Here is a 24,334-nt window from a genome sequence, read left to right as displayed (position 1 = left end):
TTTGTACAAAGCATGTATTTAAACGGCGCGAATGGGGAATATAATAGCTGTATAACACACATCATTAAAAGTCGAGAGGACGCAGATGGTCATCGCATGTTTTAACGTAACGTGTCAGGGAAGTTTGTAACGGATACCTGAAGCCTGTGTCACGTCAGTGTTGACATCCGGGAGTCAAATGTGGGCGGGGCTAATATACATGTTCTGCATTTCATTGGACCAGCTCCAGACCGGTCAAGGTCAAGGTGACCCGTATTAACGCTCGGCATCTTCGTCGCGTGGGAAAGAGATTAGTTGTGACGAACAGGATGTTAACAAACAAGCGTGCGCTGCAGCTGCAAATCCACAGCAGATATGTGCCCAGGATTTGCATTCCCAGTCCGTTGGCGAAACTCACACGATAAAGCTATCCGGCACTCTTAATAGATATATTCCCGTGTTATTGGTTTTTGGACGCTTAAGAAACATTCGTAGTTTTTTCGCTAATCACAAGAACAACTGAAAAGCAAACTCACGTATAAAAAACGACTTTATCTTAAAAACAAGCCATCATCTGAGTATTTACAAAGTCTGTGTGACGCTACACCCCTTGTTATTGCGCGAGTATTCGCGATCAACGTGGCCGTTCGAAAACGTATGGTGGCCGAAAACCTATGATCCGACGATAATACATGTACCGTACTCACGCATATAGAAGCCTGGGAGTCGTTATTTTGTCTGTATTATTTCTTTTGGGGAAATCCCACATTGTTTTTGGGTCTTAATTCGAAGACAGCCGGTACAATTTCACTGCAATAGATGAAGGCCTCGTTCCAGCGTTACAACAATCTAAGAGCTATGACTGTCGCAACTCCTTTACTTACTTTACTCGGAGACTTAAAGTAGTCTCAATGCAAGGACAGCTTTGTGGAACGGGGTCCTATCATTGAGCCTTCTGCTCATGCTATCAATCATTGGTTTGCCTGCCCAGACCGTCGTGAAACATCCACATTGCAGTCTTTACAATCTATGCCAACACTGGCGCGTGCTGAAAATGTTCACATGCTGCAGGCTACTGGAATCTTGTATACTTACACGTTTGGTGACGTGTTATGAAACAATCAACGATATATTCCAGAGTGCGAAACAAAAGGTTGGAAAGCCTTAAACAACACGTGACCTAAATACGTATCTTTATGTAAGTGACATCGGTGTTATAACCACTAGCTAGTATTGATGTGTAGAAAACCCCGTGACGCTAAAACTAGCACGGTGGGGATAAACAGCACTTGAAATAAGCTCTTGATGGTTACCTTTTAGGTTGAGGCAAAATTAGTGTCGTGATTTATGAGAAAGTTGCATGTAAAATAGTAACTGTGTTTTAGCGAACTAAGATTATATGACGGAGGATATGAACAGGTAATAAATTTCCATTAATGTCTATTTTGGACCGTGAACATCCGGATTAGAATTGGTCTTCAGCAACCCATGCTTCTCGTAAGAGGCGACTAACGGGATCGGGTGGTCGACTCGCTGACTTGGTTGATGCATGTCGTCGTATCCCAATTGCGTGGATCGATGCTCATGATGTCATTCATTGTATTGTCTGTTCCAGGCTCGATTATGTACAGACCGCCGTCATACAGCTGGAATATAAGTGGGGTGTTAAACAACAAACAAATAAACAAACATGGGATGACTCTCTCTGTTTACATCACCAAAAATGCGGGACTTGTAGACATTATGATTTTGATATTATTCTCGACTCTTGGGTGACATGTTCTTTCTACTGAAACCTTTTATCCTTCCTTCGCCACAGGCTTGAGATTCATGGAACCAATTACTCAAATGGACGCTTACGTTAATTTGATAAAATTGCCGCCAGGTGTCGTTGGGTCAGTTTGTAGCCAATGAAAGGATTGACAGATTACAAGTGACCTGCTGACCTTCAATGTGAAGTAGCTGAATTGAAGTGGTAAGGGAGTCATTGAATTGAGTTTCTACAGATCTTCAAAGTAATGATATGATTAGACCATAGCTCGATATGTCCGCACCAATCATAGCTGATTGATATGAGTGTCTTGATTTCTAAATTCGATAATTGGCTGTTTACAAAGAGCGTCTGACTTCTCAAGGTCGTTCAATAGAAATGTAGCGAATCGGCAATTTACACGCTTGTGGGGATGAAACGAGTATTGAGGACAACAAAAAAACAAGATGAGAATTGAGTTAACAACTTTTTAAACATATATAATGTAGGAGACTGTTTAAACTTAATCAAACAAAATTTTATAGTGGATCTTTAAATTTTGCTGTGTGTCAAAGTTCATGGTAGATGAGTGTTGTGCGTGGGTGGGGTTTGTGGGTGAGGGAGGAAATGGGGGCTTTCGCCGGTTTTAGCAACAGTCCTTCAATATCTGAACGAAACGTATCGCACAAACTGGACATAGTGATGTTGTTTTTAAGTGAGCTGGGCGGTCGGGGAGCCTTGTGGTTTAAGCGTTAGCTCGTCACGCCGAAAACCCGGGTTCGATTCCCGACATGGGTACGAGTCCCCCGCCGTGATATTGCTGGAATATTGCTAAAAGCGGCGTAAAACCATACTCACTCGCTCACTCACTTTTAAGTGAGGTTATGTCCGAACGTCTTCAAAATAGACACAATGTTGACCTGTATTATAGTTGTGTTGTGTTTGTTTGTTTGTTTGTTTGTTGTTTAACACAGCAATATTACAGCTATATGACAGCGTCCTGTCCATACGCATAAGACTAGACCAGACAACCCCGTGGGGTTTGATAACCTAGCCACCGAACCTGACCACCCGATCTATTCAGGCCCCTCTTACGGTCATCAGAGGTGGGTACCTCATCTAATTCGTTGCCCCCTAGGGGGCGGTCGGGTAGTCTAGTGGTTAAAGCGTTCGCTCATCACGCCGAAGACCCGGGTTCGATTCCCGACATGGGTACAATGTGTGAAGCCCATTTCTGGTGTCCCCCGCCGTGATATCGCTGGAATATTGCTAAAGGCGGCGTAAAACCATACTCACTCACTCACTCGTTGCCCCCTAGGTGTTAATTTTAGATTGGGTTGTAACAGAAGGATATTCGTATTGCTTTATGTGAATATATATGTGTGTGTGTGCGCGCGTGTGTGTGTGTGTGTGCGTGCGTGCGTGCGTGCGTATGTTTGTATGCACGTGCGTGATGTGCGCGTATGTTTTTGGGTGTGTATGTGTGTGCTTGCATATGTATGTGTGTGTATGCATGCGTGATGAGCGCGTGTGTATGTACGTGTGAGCGCGTGCGTGCGCGTGCGTGCGTGCGTTTGTTTGTGTGTGCGTGCGTGCTTATGTTTGTGTGTGAGTGAGTGAGGCGCGTGTGTGTATGTGTGCGTATATTGATAGCTGCACGATAACTTGCTTAATGTGTGTCTTCTTATATCTTACATAATTAATGCGCATTTTCTTCTCACCATATACGGCGGCGGATATCTGTTTTGAAGATATTTCTTGCTGACTGCAAGTGCCGTTAAAGAGTGACCCACAGGAACATTCCGGCTACACGCTGAAGCACTTTGAATCATTGAGGAGGTCGCCGAAAAAGGTGTAAAGCGGGAGTAAGAAGCATGACTACATACACCGCCACCACAGCCACCACCACAGCCACCACCACCACCACCACAACCACCACCACATCCACCACCACCACCACAACCACCACCACAGCCACCACAACCACGACAGCCACCACCACCACAGCCACCACCACCTACACCACAGCCACCATCACCACCACCACAACAACAACCACCACAGCTACCACCACCACCACAGCCACCACCACCACCACAGCCACCACAGCCACCACCACATCCACCACAGCCACCACCACCACAACCACCACCACCACAACCACCACCACCACCACAGCCACCACCACAACCACCACCACAACCACCACCACAGCCACCACCACAGCCACCACCACCACCATCACAACCACCACCACAGCCACCACCACCACCACAGCCACCACATCCACCACAACCACCACCACTGCCACCACCACCACCACCACCACCACCACCACCACCACTACCACAACCACAGCCACCACCACAGCCACCACCACCACCACAACCACAGCCACCACAACCAACACCACCACCACAACCACCACCACAACCACCACCACTGCCACCACCACCACCACCACCACAACGACATCCACCACCACCACAACCACCATCAGAGCCACCACCACCACAACCACTATCAGAGCCACCACCACCACCACAACCACCACCACAGCCACCGCCACCACCACAACCACCACCACAGCCACCGCCACCACCACAGCCACCACCACAGCCACAGCCACCATCACCACCACAGCCACCACATCCACCACCGCCACCACCACAGCCACCACAACCACCACCACCACCACAGCCACCACAGCCACCACCACCACCACAGCCACCATCACCACCACAGCCACCATCACCACCACAGCCACCACCACCACCACAACCACCACAGCCACCACCACAGCCACCATCACCACCACAGCCACCGCCACCACCACAGCCACCATCACCACCACAGCCACCGCCACCACCACAGCCACCACAACCACCACCACCACCACAGCCACCACAGCCACCACCACCACCACCACAGCCACCATCACCACCACAGCCACCGCCACCACCACAGCCACCACAACCACCACCACCACCACAGCCACCACAGCCACCACCACCACCACCACCACCACTACCACAACCACAGCCACCACCACAGCCACCACCACCACCACAACCACAGCCACCACAACCAACACCACCACCACAACCACCACCACAACCACCACCACTGCCACCACCACCACCACCACCACAACGACATCCACCACCACCACAACCACCATCAGAGCCACCACCACCACAACCACTATCAGAGCCACCACCACCACCACAACCACCACCACAGCCACCGCCACCACCACAACCACCACCACAGCCACCGCCACCACCACAGCCACCACCACAGCCACAGCCACCATCACCACCACAGCCACCACATCCACCACCGCCACCACCACAGCCACCACAACCACCACCACCACCACAGCCACCACAGCCACCACCACCACCACAGCCACCATCACCACCACAGCCACCATCACCACCACAGCCACCACCACCACCACAACCACCACAGCCACCACCACAGCCACCATCACCACCACAGCCACCGCCACCACCACAGCCACCATCACCACCACAGCCACCGCCACCACCACAGCCACCACAACCACCACCACCACCACAGCCACCACAGCCACCACCACCACCACCACAGCCACCATCACCACCACAGCCACCGCCACCACCACAGCCACCACAACCACCACCACCACCACAGCCACCACAGCCACCACCACCACCACCACCACCACAGCCACCACAGCCACCACCACCACCACAGCCACCATCACCACCACAGCCACCATCACCACCACAGCCACCACCACCACCACAACCACCACAGCCACCACCACAGCCACCATCACCACCACAGCCACCACCACCACCACAGCCACCATCACCACCACAGCCACCGCCACCACCACAGCCACCACAACCACCACCACCACCACAGCCACCACAGCCACCACCACCACCACCACCACCACAGCCACCACAGCCACCACCACCACCACAGCCACCACAGCCACCACCACCACCACAGCCACCACCACAGCCACAGCCACCATCACCACCACAGCCACCACATCCACCACCGCCACCACCACAGCCACCACATCCACCACCGCCACCACCACAGCCACCACCACAGCCACCACCACCACCACAGCCACCACAGCCACCACCACCACCACAGCCACCATCACCACCACAGCCACCACCACCACCACCACAGCCACCACCACAGCCACCATCACCACCACAGCCACCACAGCCACCACCGCCACCACCACAGCCACCACCACAGCCACCACCACAGCCACCACAACCATCACCACCACCACAGCCACCATCACCACCACAGCCACCATCACCACCACAGCCACCACAGCCACCACAGCCACCATCACCACCACAGCCACCACAGCCACCACCGCCACCACCACAGCCACCACCACAGCCACCACCACAGCCACCACCACCACCACACATACACATAATTGCGAGATGTTGAGAGGGAGAGTTGAAAAACAAGCTTAGGATTATATATATGAATGAGGCGGTACATTTCCCATTGAAATCTTCCGGAATAATAAACAAATGCATTTTAAAAAGTACTGTTATTCATTGCCATTTGAATGGACTGAAACATTGTGAGGCCCCGAGTGGTGGGGGTTCCTGATTAACGAGGTCCTGTCTAACGGGGTTTCACTTGATAATTAAAGGGAATACTCAAGTTTAAATATCTGACTTTAAGGATATGTACTAGGACGCGAATATAATTACATAATTACATATAATCAAGCATAGTTTTAAAATATTACCCTCAAATGATAAGCAAAACATTCATTGTTTTCATGCTGTTGAGTTTTTCAATGGTAATTAATGCAGCTTCCAATTTAACCATTAGAGTATTTCGTTTCCGGAGAAGCAAAAATAGACGAAATAAGCATGCGACTCTCAGCACAAAAGAACTGACATGAAAAACGTTCGCCCATGAAGCAGACTTACCAGATAATTAAAGGTAATCAGAAAACAATTCATTTCTTTCAACCATGCATGAAAATGGTCCGCACAAAACATACAAATCCCATAAATCGAAATTAAGCTGATAAATACTGCATTTGGGGACTAATAGCTTCCTTGGTGCTGACTGGTCGATTTCGTGCGCATTTCACAAAAGACTTTCGTGGTAGGAGACTAACAACGGTCTGAATATTGATTGAGCTAATCAGTTGCATCTGGATTTCGTGTTGTAAGTGGGAGCAATAACACACGCTTGTTTTTGTTTACTGGGACGGCTTAGGCTGAAAAATGATTAAACGCCAATTTTACGAGATCGTTGTGTTCGTGATTGTGTCATGCATAACTTGTTGGTTATTGATTATTGTGTATAGATTTGAACTGCATACAACAGTCATCAGAGTTTCTTTTTTGAATTTGGTTAACACAAATGCTATCAGTTGGAGTTAAGGCAAACGGTTTCAAATCAATTTTGACTTCATATAACGTTAAAATGAATGACTGTATTCTTTTATGGGGTTATAATTTCAATCTACTTTTAAGACGCTCGCGTGATTTCATCGTGTTACATAGACCAGCGTACATCATATACTGGATTGTCTGGTCCAGACTCGATTAGTTACAGATGGCTGGAATATTAATGAGTGCGGCGTTAAACAACAAACAAAACAAAACAAAACAAAACAAATAAACATCATATAAATCATACGTAATGCGCTCGGAAAATATTATTTACAGATTGCCGTCATATGGCTGGAATATTGCTGAGTGCGGCGTTATTTATTTAAGAAATAATAAAAATAATAATCATAAGGGTAGATTTCCGGGGGGGCAGTTGCCCGAGCATGCGGCGACGGGAAGGGTAGTTGCTCGTGCTATCAACCACTGGTTTGTCTGGCCAATACACGAGTTTCTACAAGCCGTTGTGATATATACTGAGGGGCAAAAGAAACACCACCAATTATGGTCGTCAGGTTTCAACAAATCTGCAAAACAGCACGAAAACAGTTTGGAACACATAGCTGGAATGCAACTTACCATTCCCTGTGACCATGTGCACGTGCTTCGCGTGATTTGCGAGACAAGTGAATTTAACATAAAAAAGCGAAATATGCACAAAGTTACCCGTATGAAATTCTGGTATAAAACATGAGCAGGACTCTGATGTACTCTCTCATCACAAGAAACCGTTTAAGACAACAAAAATGCCTCGACTAACCGCAGAGCAGAGAGCCATGGGTATGTTGCAAATGGGAGCGACGCAGGAGCACGTTGCCAGGATCATGGGCTGCTTCAAGTGCAGACTTGTCACACGTCACAGGCAAACTAGCAGTACTGCAGACAGGCCAAGGAATGGAAGACCCAAGGTCACGACCCCACAGGAAGACCTGTATTTACGGGTGCTTCACCTAAGTTCAAGATTTCTAACTGTGACGTCATCATCCGCAAACAGCCTTTGACATCCAGTCAGCAGAAGGACCGTTGCTAGACGACTCCGCCTGTATGATCTCCGTGCCTATCGACCTTTCAGTGGCATGACGTAAACGTTTCTACACCGACGTCACAGACTGAGATGGGGCAGGACTGTACAGCAGTGGCAGCAGAGAAGTGGGCAAAGAGTGCTCTTCAGCGACGAGAGTAGATGTCAGCTCTTCAAGTCTGATGGGCGGGTTCGAATCTACCAACGACGTGGTGAACGGATGGCACGTTGTTGCGTCCAAGAAATGGAGCCTTATGGAGGTGTACTGGCATGATCTGGGGTGGCATCTGCGGAGACCAGAAGACTGATCTGGTCATCATCGACGGAAATCTCACTGCACGTCGTCACATTGATGTGGTTTTCCGGCCTTTGGTACTGCCTTTCCTGCAACGACACCCACGGACGCTGTTTAAGCAGGACAACGCCACCCGTCACACAGCTCGAGTCACTGGCGACTTTCTTAACGCTAACAACGTGACCGTATTACAGTGGCCAGCAAGTTCACCGGCCCAGTCGCCCATAGAGCACCTCTGCGACCACCTTGGACGCATTGACGAGGGATGCCTTGGCAATTGCCCTGCAGGAAGAATGGCGTAGGATCCCTAATCAGGATGTCAGGAGACTCGTGTACTCAGCTCGACGTGGTGTTAAGGCCTGCGTCGTTGCTGGAGGAGGTCACATCCGATACTGAGCCATGTGTGTAGCACAGGACTTTAAAAGAGATCGACGTCGATTCTGCGGGTGTGATCGAATACTGGACAGTGCACCCAGCATGAAAAACGTGTCTGCAGAACTGTTAGTACATGTTTTTTGATCTTGTCATTTTCAAATACCGTTTTTGAATAATTGTTTTTTTTATAATAAAACATCAACTGTTACTAAATTTTGCGTCTTTTTTGTGTTAGACCAGACAATTGTTTTGTGGCGTATCTTTTCCCCATTAGTTTAGTTGAAAAAGTGCTGACTGTGTTATATAGGTCAGTTTGTTTGTTTGTTCATTGTTTAACGCCGCACTATTCCAGCTATATTACGTCGGTCTGTAAATAATCGAGTCTGGACCAGACAATCTAGTGATTGACATCATAAGCATCGATTCACGCAAATGGAATAGGATGACAGACATCAACCAAGTCAGCGAGCCTGATCACCCGATCCCGTTAGTGGCCTCTGACGACAAGCATAGTCGCCTTTTACGACAGGCGTGGGCTGCTCAAGACCTATTCTACGGGTCTTCATGGGTCTTCACGGGTCTAGGCCAGTATGATCACAGCCCAGTTTGACAACAGTAATCTGACTTAGAATAAGAAAATGCGTTATAGGAATTGACTGTTCTCATTTCTGTGTCCACAATTGACCGCCGCCCCTCTGATCTTCTGATGTCTATTGCTTGTAGATTAACATTGAGGTTATTTTGCCATGGACTTCCACATGGCCCTAGATACATGGCACATACCATTACAAGGCCAAAGGTCAAGATCACGAGTTCGAAACAACTCACAAAAATGTTAGTGGTTACGCCTTCTCAAACACTGTCAATGTGTTCATCTTTAAACTTGGTATATACCTTGTCAAGGAGGGGACCCTGCTTCGAAAAGGCTCTGGTCAAGATTAGTCAAAGGTCAAGGTCAACGTTAAGGTGTTTGAAAAACCTGGTTATATCACAGCCATGGTCACATCTACAGACAAGAATAGGCAGGCAAATACAAAACTTGAAATCACAAATAATTGAGAAACATTATGTTGTCAGTGATAATCAACCTCATGTTAGTCAGGAGAAGACAGGTTCACCCAGTCGACGCTGAAAGAGAGACGGATAAGTCCTACATATATAGATATATTCACATGTTTGCGTATACACACACGCGCAGGTTATGCATTACGCGCATGCATTTATTACCTGGTCCATTAAAAACCATGAAAACAATTAATGTTTTACTTAACTTATTATTTGAGGATAATATCTTAAAACATGCCTGATCATGTAAATATATTCGCGTCCTAGTTCATATCCTTAAAGGCAGATATTTTCACTTGACTATTCCCTTCAATTGAAAAGTGAAATACCGTTAGACAGAACCTCATTTATCAGGACCCCCCACCACTCGGGGCTTCATAACGGTTGATTCTATTCAAAATACATTGACAAACAACTTCGTTGATATGAATTTGATTTTTATATTCTGGACGGTTTCACTGGGAATGGCACCGCCTTAGTTCATATAAGCTATTTTTCAACTCTCCCTGATGTCTTCATGAATAAAAGGTTTTCGAGAATATAATAGTTGTGAATATTTTTATGGGGCGGTGGGGTAGCCTAGTGGGTAAAGCGTTCGCTCGTCACACCGAAGGCCTGTGATTCCCCACATGGGCACAATGCGTGAAACACATTGCTGGTGTCCCCCGTCGTGACATTGCTGAAATATCGCTAAAAGCGGCGTAAAACCATATTCACGCAGTCACTGTGATTGTTTTTTTTAAAAAGATTTTATTTGATGCTTTGTGTGTGTGTGCGACAAAAAGAAAGCTACAGTGAATGTAATTTCTGTCAGTTCTGGCAATGAGAGACTGAGAGATATCCTGAGATTTTGCCCTTCCTTGTTGCCAATAATTACACCAAACGTCAGTATTGACATTCTCACGCTATCTGAAAGACACAAGTTGTCAATAGCTGTCACGTGCTTATTTCAATCAATCAGTCTGATCGATGGTGTATCCCACAGACTGCCAATGCTCACTGCGCGATAAGGATTGTTAATTGAGTGACAGGTAATGTTCATTTCATGTTTATATCTCGATGGGGAAATACTTCATTAAATGATTGCTTGAGTGATGTATTAGTGGGGATTTCCGTCCTTGGAAATCGACAAGAACGTGCTGCACGCTTGTAGAAAACGGACGACCTTTTTTATGCCGCTGATCCCGTAAAAGTCCTGCTGTCTGCAGTGAAGAATTCACCCAACCCCACGAACAAGTTTGGAACAAGTGCTGTTTTAAAATTTGATACGAGTGAGTGAGTGAGTTTGGATTTACAACGCTTTTAGCAATATTCCAGCAATATCATTGCGGGAGACACCATAAATGGGCTTCACACATTGTGTCCGAGTGGGGAATCAAACCTTGGCCTTAGGCGTGCCGAGCGAATGCTTTAACCACTAGGCTACCCCACCACCCCAATTTGCCGCGAAAATTGGTTTTCCAGTTTCCTGTTCGAACGCATGTCTAAACTACAAGAATACAAATAGTTTCGTTCTCAAACATTTTTCTATAATTGCCTGTAAATGTTTTTAGTGTTACCAAGTCATGAATGCCAGATGACGTCCGACACTTTTGAAATACAGCAACGTTCTCCAGAACCAATAGATTGAATTACACAGTCCTCGCGCCGAGAACGAGGTCGTTTTTTCAGATGCAGGAAATTAATAATTTATCAAGTCTTATTTATTTCTTCGGCAATGTACACAACAAATTCATCGATTCGGTGAATATTTTTATACTGTTGTCTGCCTTCGCATAAAAAATATCTTTGACCCTGACCTTTACAAGTTTTATGTTGTTGGTGATGGTTTGTTGATTAATGCCGCACTCAACAATATTCCAGCTATATGACGGCAGTCGGTAAATAATCGAGTCTGGACAAAACAATCTTGTGATTGACATCATAAGCATCGATCCACGCAATTGGGATACGATGACATGCATCGGCCAAGTCAGCGAGCCTGACCACCCGATCCCGTTAGTCGTCTCATACGACAAGCACAATCAACTCTTACGAAAAGCATCGGTTGCTGAAAACCTATTCTAACACGGATCTTCACGGGTGTGGATCCAAGGAAATACACAAAACTTACAAATAATTTTAGTAATATTTGTCGATGTTTTCTGCTGACAAGTAGCTCAGAGTTGAGGTGATTTCAGGAACAGTGTTCCGTTTGTGTGCAAATGTTACTTTAATTTTTTCTCGTATAAAAAATACCGCTTCCCACAGTTTTTAGATAAGCAATAAATTATCAACCGAACGCAGATGTGAGTGATGTAACTGTGTAAGGGGTTCTAAAAAAGAATCACTGCCATTGTTTTACATGTGCCCTTTTTTGCCGACAAGTTTCAAAGAATACAGTTCGTTGGTTTTTTTAATATATGAGCATCTGTTTAAATTGAAAGTGAATGTGTGATGTAAATCCCTTGCAAATTTTGACCAAGGGCGCGGGGCTTGCACCATGCATCGACTTGAGACAGAAAATCACAGTCCCTATTGTCTCGTTGGTTATTCTGTGTAAGTCTTAAATGTAAAACACAAGCCGTTCCGTTTGTGCCAAGCCATTGAGGTCAGGTGACAGGTCCGTTTGAGTTTAAAAAACCCTCCTTCTTACACAACTGTGAAAAAGAAACGCCCTTTGAGATAACTGGTGTCAGACGTATGTTAAAAATGGTGCGACTTTAGGATGGATAAAAAATAGATTACTGCATCAAATGCCATTTATCTTACGAGTTGTTTCAAAACGTATCTAATTGGCTTTCGCTCAGTATATGCGTTTTGAAACAACTCGTTGTAAAATATGTAGTATCTGACAGCCATTCATGCAGTTATCTCTATCATCAAGTGACAGGTGTTGTATGAGAGAGGGTTGTATCGCTGACAGAAGTGCATGTACTTACAGCACGTGCAGCATGTGCATATCGTGTACAGCACGCCACCTGCTCCAGCAGATAAATGTCCTTCTCACGGTTCACGTGAATCACGTGTCGAGGTCGACGTAGATATCCACTATTATTTATCATTTGAGTGAATGAGTAAGTGTATGGGGTTTAACACCACTAGGAACATTATTGTAGTTATTGCATCGCGGGTCAGCTTAATGTTGGAGGACATTGATGCGAATAGTTCAGGGCGAAACATACTCAGGACGAAACTGGTATTAGACACTCCATCCTGGGACAGTGAAGGGACGCAACTTTGCCCACTAGTATCGCATATTTTACGCCCGCTTCATTTACCGTTTAAAACTATATCAGGTTCATACCAGCACCATGGCGGGCAAACTGTGCGTACTACTGCAGTGTATGGGACATGAATTCACGGGTAGGTCTGGGCATCACATAGCGTATACGTGTCAAGTTTACGACCGCTGGTAAATCATTGTTGTATTGGTGTATATATGACACCACTGTTTACTATATCTCATGTATATTGCACAAATGAGACCAATTTGTCAACTTTGTTTCCTCTCCGCGTTGCCATCAAGTATCGTTACTGAACAATTAAACACTTAATTAATTAATGATAACCTAGAATATATATTTTAAAGTTGACTAATTAAGGAACGCAATACAATCGGGTAGAACCTCTTCACTGGTGAAATCTTATCTTATGATAGTAATAATGGCTATGATGAGGTTGGTGATGAGATAGCGATGATAACACTGATGATGATGATGATGATGATAACATTGGTGATGATAACACATGAAGATGATAACACACTGATGGTGATAATGATAACACTGGAGATGATGATGATAACACTGATGCTGATGACGATAACACTGATGATGATAACACTGGTTATGATGACCATAACACATGACGATGATGATGATAACACTGATGATGATGATAACACTGATGATGATAACATTGATGATGGCGATAACACATGAAGATGATAACACACTGATGGTGATAATGATAACACTGGAGATGATGATGATAACACTGATGATGATGACCATAACACATGAAGATGATGATGATGATAACACTGATAGTGATGATTATAACACTGATGATGATTTGTTGTTTATGATAATAACGATTGAAGACTATGACGATGATGATTGAGGCCATCATCAAATGATTTGTTGTTTTTGCTGCTGCTACTGATAACACTGATGCTGCTGCTGATGATGGTGTAAGCATCGTTTTGTGATGTTTATCATATTGTTCTTGATGGTGTTGATAACACTGATGATGTTATTCTTGTCGTTGCTGCTGCTGATGTTAATGATCACCGTTGTTGTTGATTGTTTTGATGATTTCTTGCTGATGATGTTTACATGTTGATGATGAATATTATATTCAACTTGCAGTCGGAGAGTCCTGCCCGCGGCGTGACTTGACCAACAGAGCATGCAGAAAGGAATGTTCCATGACCAAACCTTGCCTCAGTCCCAAGAAGAAGTGTATGTGTGATGGCGCGTGTGGCAAGACGTGTGTTAATCCAAGTAAGTACCCGCACGTTTTTCACATGCCGACGTCGTATCAAATTCAAAATGCTGCTACTGTTATGCTGGCAGACCATATTGTGGAAAACAAGTTGACCGAAATGCTGGTAGGCCATAGCGTGGAAACATAACAGTTATCGTTATTCTGCTCTTCTGGATTAACGGGGTCCGGAATACCGGGGTTCCACTGTGCATGTAGTGTAAGTCATTATAATGTTTAGGTAGATCATGGTTGTTACGTCCTCGTGAAGATCGGGCATAGAATTGGTCTTCAGTAACCCATGCTTGTCATAAGAGGCGACTATGCTTGTCATAAGAGGCGACTATGCTTGTCGTAAGAGGCGAATAACGGGATCTGGTGGTCAGGCTCGTTGACTTGGTTGATGCATGTCATCGTATTCCAATTGCGGGGATCGATGCTCATGATATCAATCACTGGAATATCTGGTCCAGGATAGATCTTTTACAGACCGCCGTCATATAGCTGGAGATATTTCTGAGTGTGGCGTTAATCAAACAAACACAAAAATAAACAAACAAATGTGGTTGGTATGCTCTGATCTAATCGCGGCAATTTTGAAACATTTATTGTGTTTAATTTTGTTTTAAACAATATCGTAGCTTATGCATTGTTTGCACTACATGCTGGTTATTCTCTCTGTTCGTGTAGATCTGCGCTGTGAGGATCTTCGCGATATTCCTCATGGACGTGTAGAAATCATTCCTTTCAACCAGTTCGGCGCTGTTGCCAAGTATATTTGTGACGATGGGTACACGCTGTTCGGAGTTCCGGGGCGTGTCTGCCAGGGGGACGAGACCTGGAGTAAAGAGGAACCACGCTGTGGACCCACCAAGGTGATAGACGGTAAGTTGCAAACTGCAGCATCAGCTATTCGCGAGTACCTCGCGAGTGCTCCGCGAGTGCTCCGCGAGCTATTACTTGACACATATATTGTTTGGTTCTAGCGGATAGACGAGGGAAGAGCATTTCACAGGTCACATCGTGAGATGTTCGGTCACAAATTGATCCCAGATAAACCAAAAGATAGATTGAGTCCGTAAGAGTAAACAATTCGCGTGTCGCTCGCGAGTTATTCTCGAACTATTCGCCATTGCTGAAAGGACAACCAAGACCCAATGACGAGTCCACCAAACATAAATTGTGTGTCGTTATTCACCACTGGACCAAAGAAATATGTGTTTGTTCCTAGCGGTTATACAAGGAGTCCAGGGGGATTTGCATTTTGCATTAAACAAAAGCCACGTGTCTCTGTGACGATTTTGCATCAATAGGAATGTCGAATGAGTAAGACCATTCAGAACCAAGTAGTACATACCTTTTTGACATAAGTAACAATTATTTATTCAAGTAGGTTTGTTATATCTATTTGGTGATGGAAAGGATGTCGTTGTACGACTCATTTAGCGATATTCAAGCAAACGAAAGTAGATTTGGAACTAAGACTTAAAAAGGTCATTGAAAGGTTGCTAGGCTGAAAACAGTCACCGAAACACTACAAACTTATATATATATATATAATTAAGGTCCAAAACATAAATGTGATACCCGTATCAAATACATCACCATCGAAAAACAATATTTTTCATTTTTGGCCACAATCAAACATGGGTGTATACCTTCTTTTGCTCGGCAGTTTATAACACAGCAATCTATAGGTAATCGAGCACAAACCAGCGATTGAAAGCATTAGCTACCATCAGCTTCGTCGGGTAACGGTGAGACGCGCACTTTTGTAACGACTATGCTTTAACATTTGTATTGGTAGTAGCGCTATGATCGCTTTGTATTGGTCATACATGGTTACTCGATCCTCTCTTATGTCAGCTAATACGCACAGAATGAGGTACTGAGGACCGACTAACGGGATCGGGCGGTCAGGCTCGCTGACATGGTTGATGCGTGTCATCGTATCCCAATTGCGTGGATCGATGCTCATGATGTCAATCACTGGATTGTCTGGTCAAGACCCGATTATTAAAAGACGGCCGTCATAAAACTGAAGCCCCGGAATCCACAAACGTGTTGTCATATAATAACAGTCATAAAATATAGATTTTGTGCCTGTTCAGAGAAAAACGAGTGCGGCCTTCCACCCCGGGTCCACAACGCCAAGCACAGGCCCAGCGTGTCGGGGCGGATGACGTACCCCCTGGGGAGCATGCTGCAGTATGAGTGCGAGGACGGCTTCACGGCCCGGAAGGAGCGGGTGGACAGGGCGTGGTGCGTGGGAGGAGGCGTGTGGGTCGGGCCCAACATGACCTGTGCTCGTAAGTCAGTTGCGGAGTTCAACGACCCCATTAACACCCTTGGATAAAATGTAATGTTTTACTCGTGTCTTTACAATGCATGTAACTACATATGTAGAAATTATTTCATATTTTTTCCACGCCTCCCTTATAGTATAAATGTATGGATGGATAGACGATCAAACTTTTTTATTGGATAATTGATATATAGATAACAAGATAAATAGATGATAGATGATAAACATATGATTGGATAGAAGATAGACTGATCGATATACATATAGGTAGAATATATAGCTGGGTTGATGAATATATAGATAGAAGATTGATGATAAGTACATGGATATATGGATACATACATATATGTATTGTTAAGATCAACTTAAAACATCCAGGTTATAAAGGCTGACGATGTTTTGGCTTCCACCAAGAGAACGCACTCTCTTGTTTACCAAGTCATCACCTCCATCAGGAAAAGGAACGGCAACGTTGTACTTGAATTGTATGGATGGGATTTATGTAGACTCGTTTCGATAGTGTTTTAAAAAAATAAGCAATGGCGTTAGCTTTTTGGACAATTATATTTGAGATTTGAATTTGAATTTATAATTTGTTCAGAACCCTGTTGATCCAGACGATTGTTTAAGGACACCGCTACGTCTGGACCAACAGGGTGCCTCTCTTCTATTTACTGTTTGGCGATTCTGGCAACAGGTCCATTTCATGTGACCCGGCAAATGATACTAACCCCTCAAAAACTAACAGCCTTTTCACGCTGTTTAGAATTCACAGGGTGTCCTTGTTATTATTTTTGTTGAAGACGCCGGCTGCCCCCTCCTCCCCGAGATAGAGCATGGGTCTGTCCAGATCCTGTCTAACACCATCGACGGCCGGGCACGATACTACTGTGACCAGGGCTACCACCTCGCAGGCAGGGAGGAGAGGGTGTGTCTCCCTGACGGGCAATGGGACGGCAAGGACCCAACCTGTGAAGAGGGTAAGGCACCGACCTTTGGATTTTCTGGGGAGTGGGATGGCCTCATCTTTTTTTATAAGTTGCTCTAGAAAATATTAGAAATATATTTTTTTCTAGAGTTTTACAACAAACGTATTCAGTGTATCAAACTTAGCAGTGTTTTATAAAGCTAGTGGTAGAGTTTTCGTCTCTGTCCAGTTAACTGATTTTTCACTCTAAATGTTTTTATATACACGAGGAAGATGCCGTCAAATATTCTTCAGCAACCCATGCCTGCCGTAAAAGGCGACTAAGCTTGTCGTAAGAGGCGACTAACGGGGTCGGGTGGTCAGACTCGCTGAATTGGTAGATGCATGTCAACGTATCCCATTTGCGTGGATCGATGCTCATGTTGTCAATCTCTGAATTGTATGTTCCAGACTCGATTATTTACAGACCGCCGTCATACAGCTGGAGATATTGCTGAGTGCGTTAGACGACAAACAAACACATGTCTTAATGACAGTTAGCGCGCTTATGTATTAACTTGAACTGTAAATTCCTGTAGGTTGATTTTGTTGGATGGAAAACTTATTGCGATTTGACCAGAGGCACTCTCATCTTCATTGTAGAATAAAACATACACGGTACCATGTTGATGTTTACTTCCAGTGGTGTGTGGCCTCCCTCCTAACGTGGACCACGCGACACATGACGCCCCCACAGACCAGATGCAGTTCCCAGCGGGAACACAGCTCACCTACACGTGCGAGTTCGGCTACTACAGGGAGGGGATCCCAAGGGCCGTGTGCAGCGGGGCCGAGGGCCAGTGGATTGGGCCAAAGATGTCCTGCAAAGGTCAGTCACACGATGGCCTAGAGCGGCCATTGCATTTTTGCCCTACCTTACTGCGCGACAGGGCGAAATTGCAGTCACGAATGTCTAAGAGTCAACGAATGTTGCTTGAGGGAGGACCATTCCATCTGTATCAGGGCGGCCTGTAAATAGTTTGAACCAACCAGACTAATTTTTAGTTGAAATCTAGATGTACCAATGCTCGTTATGTTTAATGTTTTATAAGTGTAGAGTAGTGCATTCAGTATTTCACTTAAATTGGTAGGCTTTATGTATGTGTAGTCAAGCAGCATATTGAAGGAAGTGCCGTAAAATCACTATTTTAGGTGTTTTCATCGCCTAACCTGCTACATCTTCCTGAGGCATCAAGAAAACTAGACTTTGTGGACTAGCGGATACGCTTGAGAAGATGAGTGAGTGAGTGTGTATGGTTTTACGCCGCTTTTAGCAATATTCCAGCAATATCACGGCGGGGGACACCAGAAATGGGCTTCACACATTGTACCCATGTCGGGAATCGAACCCGGGTCTTCGGCGTGACGAGCGAACGCTTTAACCACTAGGCTACCCGACCGTCCCCTTGAGAAGATGACCTTGACATTAATATTTCCGTAAGGTTAGGTTAAATCAGGTTTATACACGCGCCCCCCCCCCCCCCCCCCCCTTGAATATTGTAAAGTATAGACATTTTTGTTTCAATTTTAATGTCAACATATTGTAATGTTCAGGGCTCAGTCGTTTCAAATGCGCAGAAATTCGTTGTGCAGAGTTGCGTCCATTAGGTGAGTCACGATCCGACGTTCGTAGTTGGAATCCCTAACTCGTGGGTTTTAAGACCTTCACCATGTTGGGTTACCTCTGATTTAAATTAATGTATCTGAACTGCTGTTTGAAACGAGTTAAACTTTAGGTCCTCGTTCATTTAATTTTGAAACAATTTCAGCCCGGGACTGTGGTACGCCAGGAGAACTCGTCAATGGCTGGCGTAACCCTGGTTACCGCTTCACATTCCCCAGCCGGGTCACCTACCATTGTAACGAGGGATATGAACTGATGGGGAAAGGCTTCCGAGAATGTCAGGCAAACGGTGATTGGTCAGGATCATTACCAACATGCAATCGTAAGTATGACTGGACAGTCTCAAAGCAAATGTACCGCAGATTGAACGCGTAATTGACCTGCCATTTATTCGAACTGAAAACGGGAAAATTTGCACTTAAGGGTACATACTTTGACGTATAAAATTCTTACACAATATTCCGTACGTGTCGTGTCTAGATATTTTTTTTTCTTAAATCAGCTTTTTTTAAGACTGGTACTCCCCAGCTGCCAGGATAGGGACAATCAAGCTAAATGTTATGCTTCATAATAATAACAAGCGACAAAAACAGTATCCTGATACGGCAATATCTGATCCAGGATGATCCTATAACGGGGTCCATAAATAACTGAAAGGTCTTTGTCAAGTGGGTAGTGAATGTTATTTAACGCCGCACTCACCAGCTACATCAAGTCAGACACACAATTCACTAGAAGCATGAACAACGATCCACATGATGACAGCCAGATCACCAAACCTAACACATCAGTAAGACATCGTTGTTTACTCAGGTGGAGCAGATATATTCCTTGATAAATGCTTTCCAGTTCCGAGAATTGTCTCCCTTTAACTGAGAACGTCGTTGGCCTTATGACCGATGACAGTAAGTCGGGATAATTCACTATTCTTAACAACAGAGGTATGATGTGTATATATATTACTGAAACCCGTTTAGTCGAGCTCTGATGTGTCGAGTTCTCGGTTGTGTGGAATGGTTGTCCGGTGCCGGCGAATTCTTAAATGTTTATTAATGTTTTATTTAACTACTGTTTAATCAGTTAGGAAGTGTCGAAAGTTTGGTTGACTCGAAGTTATTTTGTAGTCCCGAATAACAAATGCCTAATTAGTCGAAGAATGGGAGCATTGTATGCTGTGATTAATAACTCAACAGGTTATTGCTTGATTGCATTAATAGGTCTTTGCTGTATTCAACTGCACTGTTTTCGGAAGCGTCGAACACTCTAAGATGTCGATGTTTTTCTCAGGTCCTTTTGACTTCGAAACAACCATATAGTGTATTTTCTTCTTCCAGCTATCAACTGTAACGAACTGGGCCCGCCTCTTCATGGCACCATGATAGGCTCGGGGACAGAGTACGGCTCCGTCATCAGATTCGTTTGCAACGACGGGTTCAAGGTCGTCGGATCCAATGACCGACGCTGTCAGTCGGACAGGGAGTGGAGCGGCCAGGAGGCCACGTGTGAAGGTGCGCACAGCAATCAACTGGAATGTCAGTTTGTTTAATTCATACATTTTGCGATAATTTAATTAAAATTGTTCATTTGTTACCTTTACAGAAATTAACTGTGGGATGCCGGGTCCTCTGTGGAACGGCTACCTTGACGGCCACAGAACCACCGTCGGAGCAGTGTACTTCTACAGGTAAACGCCAATACAGTGGATGTCACACTAATAGCGGAAGTTTACAGACAACTGCAGACCTTCCTATTTGAGACCGTTAATTTTTAGAGACGTGTATTTTTTGGCCACAATACATATTTAACTGTGAAAAGGAGAGGCCGAACAAAATTATCGTTTTCCGCATTTTTCGGGAACAAATGATTTTTTTCCGCGAAAGAAATGCTCGCGGCCACTTGCGTTTGGCTGTCGTGTTAATTCTTTTGAAAACACATATAATACATAAATACGTTAACACCAGTACTGTAGTATACACAATCATTTATAAAACGTCAAAATGTATTATACTGTAAATGTATTAACACTGTAGTTTTCACGCTCATTTATAAAACTTCCAAATGTATTATACTGTAAATAAATCAACACCGTAGTATACACGCTCATTTATAAAACTTCCAAATGTATTATACTGTAAATAAATCAACACCGTAGTAAACACGCTCATTTATAAAACGTCAAAATGTATTATACTGTAAATGTATTAACACTGTAGTTTTCACGCTCATTTATAAAACTTCCAAATGTATTATACTGTAAATAAATCAACACCGTAGTATACACGCTCATTTATAAAGCTTCCAAATGTATTATACTGTAAATAAATCAACACCGTAGTATACACGCTCATTTATAAAACTTCCAAATGTATTATACTGTAAATAAATCAACACCGTAGTAAACACGCTCATTTATAAAACTTCCAAATGTATTATACTGTAAATAAATCAACACCGTAGTAAACACGCTCATTTATAAAACTTCCAAATGTATTATACTATAAATAAATCAACACCGTAGTATACACGCTCATTTATAAAACTTCCAAATGTATTATACTGTAAATAAATCAACACCGTAGTATACACGCTCATTTATAAAACTTCCAAAAATGTATTATACTGTAAATAAATCAACACCGTAGTATACACGCTCATTTATAAAACTTCCAAATGTATTATACTGTAAAAAAATCAACACCGTAGTAAACACGCTCATTTATAAAACTTCCAAATGTATTATACTGTAAATAAATCAACACCGTAGTAAACACGCTCATTTATAAAACTTCCAAATGTATTATACTGTAAATAAATCAACACCGTAGTATACACGCTCATTTATAAAACTTCCAAATGTATTATACTGTAAATAAATCAACACCGTAGTATACAAGCTCATTTATAAAACTTCCAAATGTATTATACTGTAAATAAATCAACACCGTAGTAAACACGCTCATTTATAAAACTTCCAAATGTATTATACTGTAAATAAATCAACACCGTAGTAAACACGCTCATTTATAAAACTTCCAAATGTATTATACTGTAAATAAATCAACACCGTAGTAAACACGCTCATTTATAAAACTTCCAAATGTATTATACTGTAAATAAATCAACACCGTAGTATACATGCTCATTTATAAAACTTCCAAATGTATTATACTGTAAATAAATCAACACAGTAGTATACACGCTCATTTATAAAACTTCCAAATGAATTAATATGTTTCAAAACCAAACCAAAGCAAAGAAAAAAGTGTGTGTGTTGTGGATTGCGCACCCTTGTAGCATCCCTTCCGGGTGAATATCTGCAGTTTGTTCATGCCAACAGGGCCGATTGTGATATCATGATTTTATCTGCAGATGTAATACCCGGACCAAGTTTGATGGAGTGTCCTTCTCAACACAGTGTCTGGAAAATGGCCAGTGGTCCCATCCGCCACCGAAATGTCTAGGTCAGTGAAACGGTTATCGAGTGAGTGAGTGGTTGAGCATGTTTGTTTGTTTGTTGTTTATGACCGCACTCTGCAATATTCTAGCTATATGACGGCGGTCTGTAAATAATCGAGTCTGGGCCAGACAATCCAGTGATTGACATCATAAGCATCGATCTACGAAATTGGTTGGTTAGTTGGTTGGTTTGTTGTTTAACCCCGCACTCCGCAATATTCCAGCTATATAGCGGCGGTCTGTAAATAATCGAGTCTGGGCCAGACAATCCAGTGATTAATATCATGAGCATCGATCCACGCTACTGGGATCGATGACATACATCAACATACAAGTCAGCGAGCCTGACCACCCGATCCCGTTAGTCGCCTCTTACGACAAGCATGGTCACCTTTTATGGCAAGCATGGGTCGCTGAAGACCTATTCTACCCCGGATCTTCATGGGAATTGAGCATTTGAGTGGGCGGGTGCTTGCATATGACTTGGTTAATGCACTGATTGGTCTCTGGCGTTGACGTTCTACATTTTCTCTACATAGGACAGTGCCGAGTCAGCTCCATCAAGAATGGTACTCTGCAATTGGGACATGAAGGGGCGTGGGTGGACGACGGCACTATAGTGAACTACACCTGCAACTATGGCCTCGTCCTCAACGACACCCGGCCCGTCAACTGCAACAACGGAACGTGGACTGTGGTGCCACAGTGCGTGCCATGTGAGTAGAGGATGCACTGAGTGAATGTTGTCTTACGCCGCAGACGGATTGCGCTATCTCACGGAGACCTGTAAATAATCGAGTCTAGGTCAGGAGACTCAATATTATATGAAGACGTTTACCCTTATGTTTACATGGTGGCCGTTTTAATAGTGATTGATCAATTGACGAGAGTTGATAAGATAGACAGAGTAGTTTTTTTTATATGGTTCTTTATACGTTTCCATTAAGAGACAGCATTTCATAATGTAATCACATTAAAATCAGACCCTAGTTCTAAACAAAGATCTGAAGACATCCCATCAGGGGTCACGTCAGAACGACCTTTCATCCGACCAATCAGAGCGTCGCTTATAATAATGAAAGTGACAGTCGGAATGTGATTTCTAATCATACAACCTCGAAAACTTTCACACGGGGTATTCCGAACGATAGTTACGGGTTTAACGACTGAATCCATACAATCTAGACCATCGATTAGCCATTCCAGAATGTTCTTTTGTTTAGGTCTCAAACTTGTAATCGAGAATTTGTCAAAATATGTTGCGAAGCGTAGACGCCAATTTGAAATTAGTTCCGTAAAGCACGAGAAAGCTGCCTTCTGATGTTCGCGCAAGGTCGGTCTGACGTGACCCGTAATGGGATGTCCTCAGATCTTTGTTTAGCGGTAGCGAGAACTAAGATCTGATTTTAATGAGATTATTCATAATGTTAAGTCAAGTTTGTGGTCGCATTCCCGATGTCCTCTCTTAATAGAAACTACGTTGATTCAGTCAATAGAAAATCATAAGAAACACCACTTCTTTTGTCTGTATCTTGAAACCAATCATCAACTGATTTTGTTCGAGGAAAACTGCAATTGAATGATAT

The 24,334-nt window shown here is 44.0% G+C and overlaps 1 protein-coding gene across 2 annotated transcripts in view; it reads left to right on the top strand.

The window, feature by feature from the left end:
* Nucleotides 1-24,334, top strand: part of LOC124149067 (protein lev-9-like) — a 77,208-nt gene that overhangs the window by 46,984 nt on the left and 5,890 nt on the right. The window contains exons 2-11 of one of the 2 annotated variants that reach the window (XM_046520429.2): nucleotides 14,282-14,416; nucleotides 15,087-15,281; nucleotides 16,508-16,705; nucleotides 17,505-17,681; nucleotides 18,312-18,497; nucleotides 19,438-19,614; nucleotides 20,627-20,800; nucleotides 20,892-20,976; nucleotides 22,662-22,753; nucleotides 23,288-23,464. In XM_046520429.2, the coding sequence (XP_046376385.1) occupies nucleotides 14,282-14,416; nucleotides 15,087-15,281; nucleotides 16,508-16,705; nucleotides 17,505-17,681; nucleotides 18,312-18,497; nucleotides 19,438-19,614; nucleotides 20,627-20,800; nucleotides 20,892-20,976; nucleotides 22,662-22,753; nucleotides 23,288-23,464 (1,596 nt within the window). Of the gene's footprint in view, nucleotides 1-14,281; nucleotides 14,417-15,086; nucleotides 15,282-16,507; nucleotides 16,706-17,501; nucleotides 17,682-18,311; nucleotides 18,498-19,437; nucleotides 19,615-20,626; nucleotides 20,801-20,891; nucleotides 20,977-22,661; nucleotides 22,754-23,287; nucleotides 23,465-24,334 lie in introns of both variants that reach the window. The other variant, XM_046520428.2, reaches the window with a different exon arrangement.

The sequence above is a fragment of the Haliotis rufescens genome, unplaced genomic scaffold (assembly GCF_023055435.1).
Source record: "Haliotis rufescens isolate VD_foot unplaced genomic scaffold, xgHalRufe1.0.p SCAF_8, whole genome shotgun sequence".
NCBI classification, from domain to species: domain Eukaryota; kingdom Metazoa; phylum Mollusca; class Gastropoda; order Lepetellida; family Haliotidae; genus Haliotis; species Haliotis rufescens.
This window is presented reverse-complemented; position numbering and strand designations above follow the sequence as displayed.